Here is a 16,625-nt window from a genome sequence, read left to right as displayed (position 1 = left end):
TTAAAGATGACATTCAATATTTATGGGTATGAGATTTGTTATTTAATAAATATTTATTGAATACCTAATAGTGCTAGTCACTTTGTAAGACCTTGGGGTAGTACAATGTAAGCAAATCCACTCATCCAAGCATACCCTTCCATTTTCTAGGGGGGTTGGAGCAGAGCCACAGGGCAACTTTCAGGTTCACTGCCAAGACGATGCCAGCAGGCAGACGTGCCTTTCTGTCCAGGCACTAGTGTGTGCAATTCTTTCTGGACTCCTTGGCAGATGGCTTTGCTTGCAAACTCAGGGCCAAATGAGGCTGCAGCCAAGTCCCTATGGGGACTTGGCCATCTCTGACCTGACCTTGAACCCAGGAGGAAGCTTGGTGGATTAGCCACCAGGGTATCAATCTGCATTCTCAAAAGGACCCTCCTAGGTCTTTTTGCTTTCTTGTTTCTTCTTTTTGGTGTTTCTTCTTTTCTTCTTCTTCTTTTTTCTTTTTTTGTTGTTGATTTGATCAAGAGATGACTAATTACCCTTTTCCTTTTTCTCTTTTTTAAATTTGAGAGTTCAACTGTACTTTTATTTCATTAATTTACATTTATCATCAATACATAGCCCTATTATTTCATGAGGCAAATTATCAATTATTTCTCCCACAAGAGAGATATTTCTTCTCCTCTTTACCCCCTTACCCACTTCTCTCATCAATTTGAAATCTCTGAGATTCCTTCACTTCCCCACTCTACACTCATCTACCCACCATAGGAGACCTGGGATCATTTTTACTTCCTCCCACACTCCCCCAAATTTTAGACCATTATAATTTCTATTGCAGTATGTCTCTTCTACTTTAAGAGTCCATATTCAGCATGATATTGCACATTCTTATATGGTCTATCATTTCTTATTTTCATTTAACTAGTCTATGGACATTGCAGGTTTCGTTGCTCATAACTGTTTTCTCTCTTCTTAATCTTTCCTCACCTTGAACATTCTCTGCAGGTTCATTTGGTGTTATTTTAACCCTTAGCCTGCTTTAGGATTTTCCTCATTTGATATGTGGATGATGTCCTCACTGGGTGTAGGACTCCAATTCTACAGTCCTCTTAAGGGTCCATGGATGTTATTAATATTTCTTTGCCTTCTACTTTTTGAATGTTCAGTCCAGTACCAGTCGAATTCTTTTTCCTTTATAAGCAACTTGCTGTTTCTTTACAGAAGACTTTAAAATGTTTTCCTTATCTCAGAGCTCAGGAATTGTATTAGCATATGCCTAGATGGTATCTTTTCTCACTAATTCCACATGAAATTTCACTTTTGATACACACTTTCTAAAATTCAGGGAAAGAAGTTTCTTTAAAAAAAAAAAAAGTTTCTCTCTCTCTCCTTTTTTAGAGACAGTATCTCGCTCTACCGCCCAGGCTGGAGTGCAGTGGCACAATCATATCTCACTGAAGCCTGACACTCCTAGACTCAAGCAGTCCTCCTACCTCAACCTCTCAAGCAGCTGGGACTACAGGCACGCGCCACTGTGCATGGACAATTTTTTTATTTTTTATAAAAACAACGTCTCACTGTGTTGCCAAGGCTGGTCTTGAACCCCTACCTCAACCTCCCAAAGTGCTGGGATTACAGGCATGAGCCATCATACCCAGGGAGTTTCTCTTTTATCATTGTTTTTCTCCTCTCATCTGCCTTTTCTTTTTCTGGAACTCCTATTATTATTTACAGGCTAGATGTCCTGGGTCTTTCCTCCATGTTCTCATAATTTCTCTCTCTTTATATTTTCTACTTCTATTAAATCTTCAAAGCTACCAATTCTAATATGAACTTTGATCCTTTCCTTTGACTTATCTATTCAATGTTTTAATTTAAAAATCATACTTTTAATAATAGTTCTAGGAAGTCTTTCTTAATGCTGTATGCATACCCTTTCAAGTACTTATTATTCTTCTATCTTCTGCTTCCCCAAAAAGTTCTTCATTGATGGACTGTTGTGATTGCTTTCTTCATTCTTTCTCTCTCTGGCAGTTAGACCACTTTAGGTGTCCTTTCATTTTCATTTGTTCATTGCAGCCCAGGTCCAATTGCTGAGTGCTTTGAGTGGACTGGACTCCTGAGCATGGGAAGACGCAGTCCTTAGTCACCATGGGTCAGTAATAGGGAAGTTGCCAGTTGCCTGTGGAGGCATCAGGAAAGGGCCTTTCTTCTGCATTAGGATAGAGAAAACTCAACCCCACCTCTTTAGGACCAGAGAACTGGCAACACTGTAAGATCCTGTGATCATTGAGGGACAGTTCTACCAAGGATCTGCTCTATGCTGGTTCTTGTCCTAGAGCTCGCTTGCTATGGTCACAAAGCTCTTGTCCAGCCCAGAGCAAGAAAGTACAACAGCTGTGAGCTGTCTTGCTCACACCTACCTGAGTACCAGCCCTGATATCTGCTTGACTCAAGAAAAGCGGATGTGTTTGACGTGAGTGGGAAGAGAAGAGGAAATGGAGGATAGTTAAGCTATCATCTTCGTAGAATCCCCTGGGGATATAATGGTTAATGGTGAACATAAAAACGATACATTCCCTGTCCTCGTGGAGTTTATGGGCTAGTTGGGAAGATAGACATTAATCAAAATGCGAGAGAGAGAGAAAAAAAAACAAAAGAGAGGGAGGGAGAAAGGAAGGAAAGAAGGAGGGAATGAGGAAAAAGGAAAAGATACACATAATTTTGAAACCATATATGTGATAAGTGCTGTGAAGAAAACATAAATAGAAATGTGAAAGAGGAGCTGACTGGGTAGGAGTATCAGAGAAGTGGTGTGTGAGGAAGCCATAACTGAGTTGAGATCCCCCCAAAAAGTAAGGATTAACTGTACAAAGAGAGATGGAAAGAGAGATCCAGGCAGACAGCGGCATATTCAAAGGCACTGGGAGTAAGCGCGGCACATTCCACATATTTGAGGAACAAAAGGCCAGTGTGGCTGGAGCAGGAAGAGCAACGTGTGCAAAGAAGCCAGAGAGCAAGGTAATGACTGGCCAGACCTCGGGGACTTTGTAGGGTATCTTAGGGAGTATTGCCTTTTTCCTAAAAGCAGGTAGTAACTGGAGTGTCCTACTCCAGAAGATCGTGAGGATTCGGTGCAGAGAACAAATTTAAAACGGCCATGTGTTGTGGGGAAACCAGTGAGGAGGCTATTGTAATAGTGCAAGAGGGAGATGATCAAAATAATAAGACCAATTTAAAGAGGAGGACACATGGCACGCCTATAATCCTAGCACTCTGGGGGAAGCCAAGGTGGATCAGTTGAGCTTAGGAGTTCGGGACCAGCCTGAGCAAGAGCAAGACCCCATCTCTACTAAAAATAGAAAAATTTAGCTGAGGGTGGTGGTCCCGGGCCTGTAGTCCCAGCTACTCAGAAGGCTGAGGCAGGAGGACTGCTTGAGCCAGGAGTTTGAGGTTGCTGTGAGCAAGGACAACACTACTGCACTCAAGCTGGGGCCACAGAGCGAGAATCTGTCTCAAAATAAAAAAAGAGGGGAGGACACTTTTAGGTAGTAAAATGGAAGAGAGGTGGTGAGAGACCAGAAGGTGTTAAAAATATCCTCAGAATAGTTGGGTTTCACCACTGCTGCATGAAATGAGAACACTGCAAGAAGACCAAGTTGGAAAGCCCCAGTTCTGTTGCTCTTGTCAAGGTTGGTTTCAGTACCCAGGAAGAGAAGTCAATAGGCAGTAGAACTTTGGGGCAGGTCTAGACAGGAGATGTAAATATGTGAGCCATCTGACATAGGTAGAAATCGAAACTCTTACGCATCAGTGAGCACACCTTGGGAGAGACTACGGAAAGAAGAAAGATTGTTAATCTTGTATATTGCTAGTTTCTGTCTAAATTAGATCATCTTTTCTGGAAAGGTAGTTGGGAATATGTATTAGTGTCTTAAAAATGATCATAGCTTTTGATCCTGTAACTCTATTTATAGGACTCTATCTTCAGAAAATAATAGTAGTAAATGTGACAAATGTTCATAGATAAAAATATTCATTTAAGCATTATTTATGATAGCAAAACCCAAAAGGAAATGATTTAATTATCTAATATTAGGAGGAGGTTAAGTAAATCATCATACATTTATATTAATGAATATTATGCCATTGTAATTTGATCTTTATAGAGATTTGGTGGCATAATTAAACGGCCATGATATAACAGTAGGTGAAAAAGCAGAGCACAAAATTAGTAGAGAGCTAGAGAGGAAAGGAGGGAGGGAGGGAGGGAGAGAGAACCTCAACTGTCTGAAAAATGCATAGAACAAGGGTATGAGAAAATAAACTTCTCTCTAAGCAGTGGAATCTGGATGATTGTTACCATTTTTATACTTTTATTTAGTTTCCAAATTTCTCAAAATATGCATGAATTACATGTTTTTGTATTGTTTTATTTCCAGAAAAAAATAAAATTATAGTATTCTCCCATTTATAAATATGCACTTCACAGTCATCTCACCGTATTAAACACTGGTTATCAGTCTTGCCTTTTCACATTTGATGAGCATTTCTGTTTTGACTATGGCATAGTCTGTTAGATTTGTAAGAATATTGCCATACATCTTAAAGTTTTATGAGCATTGTTTAGACTTGCAAAATAGCTTCAGAAAATTGATCTAATTACTGGGCAATAACAAATTCCTTCTCCACAGCACAACTTCTAATCAGATGGCCCCCATTGTGTCATGTTAAGTACATTTGTATTTCCTTTTTTAATTGCTTAGCAGTACAGATAGTTTTGAGTTCTTTTGTATGAGGCTTTCTTAAACAAAAAGTTATGTTATAAATACATATACTCGTTAATTATTTTTTTAAGTTATTTTGTTTTCCTCCAGTGACTGTCAGAGAACTATCCATTTGGATTGTCATTTAAATCATCATTTTCTACAGTGATATAAAATCATTTCAAATTTGGCTCAAAACTGAAAGCATGATTTTTTTTTTTAACTGCAGGAATGTATACAAAGACTATCGCTTCCTTGAGCTGGCATGTGATTCACAGGAGGATGTAGACAGCTGGAAGGCATCTCTGCTAAGAGCTGGAGTCTATCCTGATAAATCTTTAGTAAGTTGGATGTATCTCTTATTTAAAAATTAGTATTAACCATGTTTAAGAAAATCTATTAACTCTATGCCAGAGAAACTAGTTTTCTTATTGACTTAATTAATTTGGCACACTTTTAACTAATACTTTGCTTATTCTTTTTACATTGTTTTTTTCACATAGAAATTTTTTTCCATTTGACTTCTATTTTAAGAAGTTAATCTGCATATTTGTTAAAGAAAATGCCCTAATCTGCCATAAAACATAATGTGTGCAATCTCAGACCAAGAGAAATATTTTTGTTTTATTTTAAAATTTTATTTTCTTCTATATGCTCTTCCATATTTGTTGTGGTATTAATGCAAGCAATATATCATCAATCATAACACTGATATTTCGTATTCCTAAAAATATGCTTATTTTTATAAAAATCTATCTCCTTTCATTATGTCCACAGTTATACCTGTATGCAAACTATGGTTAATGTCATCATGACTGTGAAAGAACAAAAAAAATATATTATATTGCTATTCCCACTTATCTTTATTAATATACTTCAAGTGTCTTGGAGACACTTCTCTCATTCAAGTTAATAAACAGACCTTCTCTTTGTGTCCTTTGGAAAATGTAATATTGCACAGACTAGTCTGAATTTAAACAGAAGTCTCACTGACATTTACACACACGCTGTGAGACAGACTGCCGATGAGCGGATCTCTCCACTGCCCAGGTCCCTCCCCAGTACTAAAGTGCTGAGGCTGAGCCTAGGGGAGTTAGTTCAGCTTGACTCTTGTGGTACTTACTTGGCTCTCGATCGGTTTATAGGACTGATCATGCCCATGTTGGGTCATTTGTAGGTTCAAAATGGGGAGCGAGTCTTTTTAAGAGAAAGTCAGAGATACGGGTGCAATGTGGGACAATTGAAGATTTTTTGAAGGGATTTCAGGCCTGACCACATCCCTGGGGTTACACTGGAATTTAATAGAGTTCCAGGGGTAACATATTGAGAATTCATACCAAAATGTTTGCCTCTTTGCTAATATTTTCACTCAAACATAGCCCTGTTTACCTCTTTCCTCTTACACCTGTCTGGTTGGCAACTAAAACAATGCATTTCCCACAACATGCCCTGTGCCTTCCAAATGGAAGTTACATCAGATGCCTTCCCGTTGACACCCAGGTACAGAAGTATCTGTATATGATTTTCATAATTGCCCAGTTTGTCCTCTGTTGTGTGCATACAGATTTGCATAGATATGTACCACTCTGAAGACTACATATATATTAGTATAAAAACCCAAGCACTACCTTTGCTCTTGTTCTCAATTCTAATCATTATTTGTTAGTTACTCTTACCTACCCATTTGTGTTTAACTTCACAAATACTCTATATTAAAAATGCACACACATACTTAATTTTTTTATTCATTCCACAAAAACTTTTTGAGCATGTGCTTTTTGCCAGGCACTGTTCTAGGTACCGATGATACAGAGGTGAACAGTAAGGTCCTGTCCCCACGGAACAGACGTTAAACAAGGAAACAAATAACTATTATGTAGTTTTCTGTGTTGAAGATAGCAAAAGTTCTATAAAAATTAGCTAAGGTAAAAGGACAGTAAGAGTGAGGAGCAGGTGAGCTTTATTTTAGTAAAGGTGGTAAGAAGACTCTTTGAAGAGTTGACATTTGAGTAGGCTCTTTGGGAGACGAGGGAGGAAATGATATGAAAGTCTGGAGGAGAGTGTTTTGGGCAGAGGACAGCAAGGGCAAAACCAAGCTCAGTGTCTTAGAGAACCAATGAGAAGGTTAGTGTGTCTGGAACACCAGGAGGGAGGACAAAAGTGGTAGATGGTTAACAAAGAAGGTGCTCAGAACCTTGAAGGAAATAGTGAAGAGCCTTTTGAATTTTATTCTGAGTGAGATAGGAAGCCCTTACTGGGTTTCAAGCCACTTAGTGGCATGATAAGATTTACCTTTTTAAAAGCTCATTATGGCTAGGAATTACAAGAAATAGTAGAACATGTGGGTTCAAGCACAGACTCTAGTGTCAAACTATCTATATTTAAATTCCAGATGCTCACTTACAAGCTGTGAGATCTTGGGCAGGTTACCTAGCCTTTTTACATTTTAAGAATCTCATTTCTAATATGAAGATAACAATGGTCCTTTATAGGGTGATTAATAGGATTGAATGAGATAATGGAGCAAAGGCATTGAACAGGGTGGGCACAAATAAGCACTCTTTTTGTTTATAATAACAATTATTAGGATTATTATTACTATCATTTTTATCACAAACTATTTTCTTTAACAGCTATGGGAGGGTTAAAATAGTGTGGATATTGTAATATAACCCAGTGAGATTGTAAATACTTTATACTATTTTCTGTCTTCTAAATATGCTTGGTTATGTAAAATATCAATTGTGTGTGTGTGTCTTCCAGAACATGCAGATATAATGCTTGTGAAAATGTTTTATTAAGTCATGATTTTATAAATGAAACCTAATCTAAATGCAACACACAAGTTTACTATTTAAAAAAGTTATGTAATGCATCTCTTGTGAGGGAATAACTGTCTTGGAAAATCAAAATTACTCATTCCCCAGTAAATGTTTGTAAGTTTAAAACTTAAAATGTTCTTATAAGTCTGGATTTTTATATGTCTATAACTCTATACCAAAAGGACAGTCAAATAAATATTTTCTATTTTTAATCAGAATACTCAATTTTAAGGAAATCTGGAGATATCCCACACAATATTTTCATTCTTTTTACATCATTTTTATTTGTTTATAAACACCCATTTTGTGCAATTGCTTGGAAGATCAAGACAAAGGGGTTTTTTTTACTATATACCAAAGGCAAGACAGGAAATTAAACTTAGCAGTGCACCATGAATGTTGCTTTTGCTTAGTTTTCATCATAAACAGTATTTGCATTTGTAATGCACCCTGTGGTCCTACAGGTCACATTACGTGATTGCTTGACTTTCAGATGTTTAAATGGCAGCTAACTACTGAAATCAATCAAGCAGGATGCTTATTTAAAGATTCCGTTTTGTGAATACTCTCACTTATATTTGGGAGGAGGGAATGACTTTTAGGTAGTTCTTCCTAATGTAGAAAGATTTAATGCAAACAGATTAACTTAATAACAGATGCCTCTGTCTAAGTAAATTTTTAGGATTTGTGAATAGTGTGTCATTTAGCTTCTGTATCAATAAACCATTGAGTCGACAACTGATGCCCTAATAACGAAACACTTATGTTCGTAGATGGACGTGAGTCTAAACTCACCAAGGTCCACTTTCTGCACAAGACATCTCCATTTTGACTGGAAAGAAATTTCTACGTAGATCATTTTTTAAAATTGTATAAGTTTGACATCATTTAGAGAAATAGCCATCACCTAAATTTGAGTGAAATGGTATTTTGGACAAATTTTTTCTTAGTATGCACACTCTTTTATAACATTCTCACCATATTTTTTTCCATCACATGTAAGTGATGGAATGTTTTTATGTCACTCATATCAAAATGCTCTGCTACCCCATTTCTTTTGTCTCTCAAGTCATTTCTCTTTAGGTTTTCTAAAAAATCTGTCTCATTCCTTCCACTCCCTTTCCTCCCTTCTGTCTTTCCCTTCATCTGTCACTATTAAAATAGACTCCAGAGTCTCAAAGATAAAGAAAATGCAGTTCCTACTCAATAGGAATTCCAAGTCTAATGAAAAAGAGAGATGCAAATAAATAATTACTCTATAATATGATAACTACAGTATATCACCATATGAAATGCGACAGCCCAACCATTTTCCCACGTGTTTTCCAGTCACCTTCTATTTTCCCATGTGCAATTTCTAATTACTTTACTCCTTTAGTCTTTCTGGATCCAAAGCAAAACATAGAATTCTTATCTGAGCAGTAAAGTATGTGGCCCTAAAGTAGAAATCAGAGTCCTGGGTTCAGACCACTGACTTACCCTGTGAACTTACACATAACCTCCTCTGTGTCACAGATTTACCATTCTGTCAGTCACCTGATACTTTGGAGCAGCCACATATTTTAAAAATATATTTAAATCTAAATTTGGTTCTAGGAGAATTTTATTTTTCTTTTAGCTCTATTTTCTTTGGCCATGAAATTGAAATTATAATTACTATAAAATTTTGTATTGTTAAAAAGACTTTTACATAGTTTCAAAGTAAAGATGTTTCTAGTGGATTAATTGTTATTTTCAATGATGACACTGAGATACAGTGTGTGTGTATCAATGGTTAGAAGCTACAGTTAAAGAATTTTAAAACATTCCTTTGCTTTCTCATGTACATAAATTTTCCTATAAATATGATTACAAATAAATATGAATTTGATTAAATATATAAAGACCATGATATAACAAACAGTTAACTTTTCTGGTAGTTTTGCTGGCTTGCAGTATGACTTAAATTATATATAAACATTAAGGAATTCCACATTCAAATTCTTTGAAACATGATGTGTGCAGTAGAATGAGGTAGACTTTAAGGCAAATCCACTCACAGTTGAATTTTGAGCCTGCCATTTATTAGCTGTGTGGCTCAAGCAACTTACTCAACTCTCTAGTTGTTTATTCTTCTCTAAACTCAAACTAGTTCCTTCCTCAGAGCGATTTTATAGGATTAAATGAAGATTTTTGTGCATCACAATTAGCTCTGCCTTCAACTGGGTGAATGTGTTCAATGCCCCATATCCGTTATTTTCATTATTCAAAGTCATTAATGTGTCCACGAAGCTATAATTCCCAATTTAGTAGTCCTTTCCTTTCTTTGGAAACTAGCAGTGGGATTTGGGGATATCTGTTGGCTGAGGAAGCTGAGTTGTTTCATGGAAGCCTTGATGTGGCCTGGGGAGACAGGCCAGCCTTAAGCTCCATCAGCCAGTCAGGAGTGAGCAGAGAGGCTGTCGGGGAAGTGAGAATTCACAAGCTCGCCCTCAGATGCCTGCCGGCTGCCCAGCTGGAAACAGCAACCTGCATGCAGATCCATGCCTGCCCCAGAAACAAATTTGGTACAAATTCAGTTTTGCATACTTAAGTCCAACACCTCAGGACTTTTTAAGAAGTTTCTATTAGCTGATATATATATATATATCTATATACATACACACACATTATATATATAAATTGAATGTAGAATAGAACATATATATATAATAGAAATATATATATTCCTCCCCAGTAGTGTATTTTTTCTTAAGAGATTAAAAATGATAGTAGAAAGTGAAACACCCTGGAACTTCACTATTGTTTCTGAACTCAGGACTCTCCCAGCAATAACTGATGTTTTTAGGACTGCTTTGCAGATTGAAACCATCTTACAGTGAAATCCTTTTGTTACTTCAGAAATTCCTCTTGGATAGACTCTAAATGTGAATTTTCCTCTGTGTCAAATAATAGAGGAAAGGGACTCTGTATCATTCTAGGGGGACAAGAGGAATGTCCATGGACCTCCATAAATATTTATTAATGTGATGAGGACCACTCCTATGCTTTTATTCAACAGACTAATAATACAAGACTTAAAAATGCCTGACGCTTAGCCCCCCTACACATAACTTTATTCTCAGGTTTTTCTGCAGAGCACAGAGCATCTACATGGCCAATTCTGAATAGTCTTGGTTTTTTTTCAGTGGAAGTGCTTTCAGAGATCTAAACATAAATCGCTGCCACACGGCATAGAGAAGGGGATGATAAAGCATTTGTATTCACCATTCATGACTGTATGCCGCTCTCAGAGGAGACAGTTGGGAAATGATTGAATGAAACAAGAAATGGCCAAGCCACACCACGTCCGTCCTCTGCTTGTGTATTTCTTGTGTTTAAGGATTAAGGCCTCCTACTCAGTGACATCACTGTTGCCACTACAAACAGAACCATCTGCCATCGAGTGGGGAAGCCAGTCATTCCCTAATGTGCAGAAATACTTGGTTGAACTCCTGAAACTTATTTGGTAGATCAAAAGCTGCACTGCCATGGAATGCAATAAACTCCATCTGTTTGAGGTATTTTCAGCAATATTGCACTTTTTTTGAGAATCATGGTCCCATTATTCTCTGTAATAGACTTTTACTCCTGATAAAATTCCCAGTGGGGATCTTTATTGCCTTATTGAACAGTTGGCATAGTCTTTAGAAAGGACTCTCTTTTTCCCCTTCATTCATTCTTACACCATTATTTACGTCTCAGATAAGCCAGTGTGTTAACAGTTATATCACGGCAACTCACAGTGCCAAGAAACTTCTCCACACCATTTTATCAGTGCCTTTAAATGTATGTTTCCTTTATTAAATATGATGGCCGTGATGGTCCCTGGATTAGGCATTTCCCCAGAGTCACCAATTGGCATTATTTTCTAGAAAACACACTCTCCTAGGATCATTGCCTTACCGCTCTCCAGAAATTTTCCGGGTATAATATATCCCCCTCCACATCCTCTGCTTAAAACTAAAAGCCAGATCTGCGGCCTGACCTCCTGCTCCGCCCTGCTCTAGGTCTCCTCCACAGATGCACACACTTTGCTCACAGCTCTCCAATCCTGCATCTCAGGGAGAAATTCCTTCTGGGCCCCTTGTGAGAAGAGTTCATCTCTGTTGCCGGCCCATACCCCATCCCGTCTGCCCCGCAGGATCTGACCTTGTGAGGACTCGCCTGCCCCAGGAGTAATGAATCACCATTTTATTTTTTTAGGCCATATGTGAGTTAAACCGTTTGATATAAATCATACTCTCGCAGCTCTGGTTTGAAACAGGAGAGCCATTCGCCCGCCGCCTGCCGCTGGCTGCTCTAGGTCTCTACCCGGAGTGTCGCTTTTAGAAATGACTACATTTTTGTGACTAACCTTTCCAGACCCATTTCTTGAATGTGGACCAGTGTTTATTTTGGCGGCATCCTCACTATACAGCCTTCGCTTCCTGTGCCAACCCAAGGCAAAACTCATAATTTACAAAATAAAGGAATGGTATACAGATCGAGGTCGTAACTTGGTGTGCTTACCCTGTCTCCCCAGAACCACCCACTCCTTTCCTCTCTTTTCCTTTTTTTTTTTTTTCCACCTTCTTTGAAACCAAGGATGCAGTGTTTGTTTAAAAATGCACTGGCTGATGAAATTTTCCACTGCTTGGCATGTTGGAGGAGGGGCTGTCAGGAAAGAGCAAGCCAACACACTAAATGCTCTGCCTTTCATGCTAAGAGTTCACTTATTACCAATTCAAACCAACTCCTTTTGGCCAGGTTCCCGTACCCCAAGTATTCTGAATAGAAAGAAAGGGGGAAAAATCTCTTTCATAATTTTCTGGTGTTATGAACGTATGATTTCATTTAACCTGCGTGGATCTTTTGACTTGCCCATGAGCTCTGGACGCTGTATGTATATGTATGGGATGTCAGCGAATAGTTAAATTATTTATTTTGACTTTGCTTTCTCAAGAAAAACCTCATAATTTTAAAATAATTTTATGTTTAACATATTTCTTTTTCTTTTCCTTGCGGCTACACGCACAGGGGAACAACAAAGTAAGTTCTTTGTCCTGTTGCAGCCCCCACTCCGCTCCCGCATGCCTTGACGAGAGTATTCCTGTGCACGCTAGAATGACTGTCATTGTCACCGTGCACGAATCCTGCAGGGTGTGCACGTGTTGGGGGGGTGTGTTTGCACTACCATAAGGGCTGTTCTGTTTTGACCTTTTGGAAGGGAAACATATTAGGTGCTGTTATTGGCAGTTTCAGAGAGGTTGATATTCTAAAGAAATAGCTGAACACTGAGAGCAAAGATTATGAAGACTTAATAATGAGGCTTCTTCCCCAGAAAGTGTATGGCAATCTGATGAAACTCAGTGCGGCTGAAGTTTTTGACTAGAAATCAAAGCTCTTATGTTAATGTGCAGTTATAAAAACCCCAAACTGGAGTCTTAAATAGCAGTATGGCTGGCTTTGTTGATGAAATTGAACGAGATCAGAGCTCTGGCTTTGAAGGTGCCTTGAAATGGATGGAGGAGGGTGGGGTCAACATCTCACTTGGCTTCTGCGCCCCTGATGTCTTCCACCTGGATGGAAGCAGGAGGGTGTGGGGAGCTGAGGGGGAGGCCAAAATATGTATGATAGATTTGGGAAGCACACATGAATGGCAAAAATTATTTTAATGTTGCTATTATAACAATTTAGTAGTTCATAGAGTTGCTGGTTTGTTTAAATTTTGATTCAACTTTTCCCAAAGATTAGAACTACTTCTCAATTAAATTGGAAATATAATAATAATGTAGTTTGGGAAGATGGTCTTAAGTTTAGCAGGGTGATTTGTTTTCTTATTTTTTCGGTGGAGATATATTAATGCTTCATCCTACCAGGTGGCCCACTTAAAATGGGCCTCATTGAATACAATAAGAATTGAAAAGAATGTTATAGAAGAGTTGGCTTGCATATTTAAACCAGCTGGAATTCATCAGAATTGCTATTCATAAGCCATACATATAGAATGTAAAACAAATGTGGGAAATTTTGTGCAGTTTAATTTGATGGAATGTGCTATTATGGGATAAGTTGACATAGGTGGTTGGTATTGAAAATGTATCACTTTATAAATTTATATCTTGATATAACTGCTTATGATCCAAGTAATAATATTTAATAAAGTTAAAATATTACCAGAAAAGCACAAGATGGGCATTTGTGAAGGAGTAAAGAGGTGAACTCAGCCCACTTATGGTAAACGTTTTTAAAAAACAGCAGGTAACTTTTGAAACTGATTAAAGATTTCTTCTACAAAGTAAAGAATAATATTTGTAATGAATATTACCACTTGGAAAAAAATTTGGACAAAATATAAAAACTCATATTTTAGTTCTTATACCATATGATATATTTCAATTCTTGGGTAGGAAGTCTGTCTAATGCAGGTCCCTTGCATTACACTGAATCTCTGTCTGGAATTTCATGTGCTTCATTTCTTGTTTGAAAAACAAAAATTCTTTAAAAAGTACGCTGGGCTAATTCTGAGTGCACTAATACAGAGTCTGTGCATGCTGAAGACCAGGGAAGCAGCTGCTGACATTTTGGGGAGGTGCTAACTTTTAGACCACTCAAGAGCATTTATGATTTGTCTCTTTCACTAGTGATTCACTCATGACTTAAGAACATTTGTAAAATTCCCAAAAGAAAATACTTCTCCATAGCAGGAGTCATCTATTTGTTGTGTCTTGTTTGACTAATTTCTTCTGGGTATTAAATATTCAGTTTAATACAGTTTTACTGATTTTCAAATCATTAAATACAATGAGCAATAAAATTCAAAAATTGTAAATTATCTCTCATTAAGGATGCCTCTAAGGATGCTGCGGGAGGCCCTCCAAGATCTCCAGGCACTCTCAGTCACCATCTGCATCGTGAACATTTGTGCACATGCTGTGGGGACTCTTCAGGTGCTGGTTAGAGGTAGAATGTCAGTTGAAAGGTGTCAAAGATGCAAGCATTTAGTGTTTTGATTTTGAGTTACAGAGTGGATACTTTGAAGGTGCTGATATTTATTGCCCCATGCCTTATTTTTAATTGCTATGAATAAATTATATCTCTTAAAAATATAATGCTTATACTTTTAAAATATAATCATTACACTGACCATAGATTTTGGCACAAAACGAGCCTCCTCAAATCATAAATAGCACATCTGCATGTTATTTTCCTGTAGCTTAGAATTTCAGTATAAATGGAAAACACTGGGATACAAGCTGTGCTGTCCCCAGAGTATAGATCTGGATTCTTCAAAAGAAGAATATGAGATTCTTTTTTCCCTCCTATGCTGGAATGCTTGTTCTGAATTGTCCCCAAGGCAACATACCTGACTTGTTGCCTGCCATATACGTGAGCCAGCTGTAAAGTGCGACTCATTTTACACTTGCAGAGGCGGATTGTTTATGTAGCGGTTGGCATTTTATTATTTATGATATTAACCAGACTCTAAAGAAAATGAAGTCTGCTCAATTAATGTTTCTTTAGATGAGCAGGATGGATTTATCTCCCATGTGCATTTAAGTGCGGTGCACACACACACAGAATCTGGGGTATGTGGAACAATCCTGCTATTCATTTTCTCAGGGACAGCTAAGCTAATCTGCTTCATCCGTCTCTAAACTCCAGGAAATCTAACTTCTATAATATTATAGATGCATATTTAGATTTACATTATGAATGCATGCTGGAACAAAATACCAAGATTCACATTTCTCCTTGAGCAATCATGTATTTTGTTATTTCTCCTTAAAAAGCAAATTTTCCTTTTGTGAGGAGATCACAGTTGCTCAGGAAAAATTTTCCTTCCAGGCCTATTACTTATTTTTCCCTTTGAAAATGTTTTTCTGTTGGCATAGTGATATTCTAAATTGCTTCAGGGAGAGTCTATCTCCTCTTAAGATGGGTTTCCCTGGACCACAGATTTTAAGTCAGTGTCTTCATTACGAAGACAGGAGTCCAGGACACCTGAGTCAGTTTTGGGAATGTGAACAAATATATACAGTAACAGGGAGGTAGTTTTGTTTTTCAAATGTGTTTGGTGAGTACAAATGTAAATCAGAATGTCATTTTCAGAACTGAGACCTTCAGGTAAAAATTAATCTCAATGTTTTGCCCCAGAGAGAAGCTGTTTAATTTCCTTCCTTAATTTGGTAGCTTCTTTTGGTGGCCATTTCTAGAAATTTAATAGGCTTTTAATTTTATTTCTTTATTAAAGACTTTAAGTTTCAGTTAAATATATTTATAGTAAATTAGGCAAACTAAAGATACAGAAAAACTTAAAATGTAAGGAATAAAAATGCTATAACAAAAGCTCTCAAATTTCTTAATGATATTGGTACAGATACATAAATGAAAACTAAAAAGAATCATAAGCCAGGCGCGGTGGCTCACGCCTGTAATCCTAGCACTCTGGGAGGCTGAGGCTGGCGGATTGTTTGAGCTCAGTAGTTCGAGACCAGCCTGAGCAAGAGCGAGACCCCGTCTCTACTAAAAATAGAAATAAATTATATGAACAGCTAAAAATATACATAGAAAAATTAGCCAGGCATGGTAGCACATGCCTGTAGTCCCAGCTACTCAGGAGGCTGAGGCAGGAGGATTGCTTGAGCCCAGGAGTTTGAGGTTGCTGTGAGCTAGGCTGACGCCATGGCACTCACTCTAGCCAGGAAACAGAGTGAGACTCTGTCTCAAAAAAATAAATAAATAAATAAAAAGAATCATAGATTCAGAAATTAATGCTGCAAAAAGTTTTCAGTTAAAAGAAAAAGCTACATTTAACATCTTCCCTTATGAATCTTTTATTACTTTTGAAAGAGAAGTTTATAATCACTTTACTTAACTTCAGTCTTTTTAAACTAAAGGATTCTTATATTTTCCCCAGCAGAAGTATAATGTTGACTATATTGCTTGGAGAAAAGGATCATTTGAAAAGGAGAAATAGAACATAAACATACTAAAACAGAATTTTTAAATTATACTTATTGGAGGGTTTTGATATTTAAGAAAGGAAGAA

The 16,625-nt window shown here is 37.4% G+C and overlaps 1 protein-coding gene across 7 annotated transcripts in view; it reads left to right on the top strand.

Moving 5' to 3' along the window:
- Nucleotides 1-16,625, top strand: part of DNM3 (dynamin 3) — a 534,534-nt gene that overhangs the window by 428,562 nt on the left and 89,347 nt on the right. For all 7 annotated transcript variants that reach the window (XM_045547356.1, XM_045547359.1, XM_045547363.1 and 4 more), the window contains one exon: nt 4,981-5,092. In XM_045547356.1, coding sequence (XP_045403312.1) covers nt 4,981-5,092 — 112 coding nt within the window. The remainder of the gene's footprint in view (nt 1-4,980; nt 5,093-16,625) is intronic.

The sequence above is a fragment of the Lemur catta genome, chromosome 3 (assembly GCF_020740605.2).
Source record: "Lemur catta isolate mLemCat1 chromosome 3, mLemCat1.pri, whole genome shotgun sequence".
NCBI lineage: Eukaryota > Metazoa > Chordata > Mammalia > Primates > Lemuridae > Lemur > Lemur catta.
The sequence above is the reverse complement of the archived record's forward strand: the minus strand, read 5'-3'. Positions and strand labels throughout refer to the sequence as shown.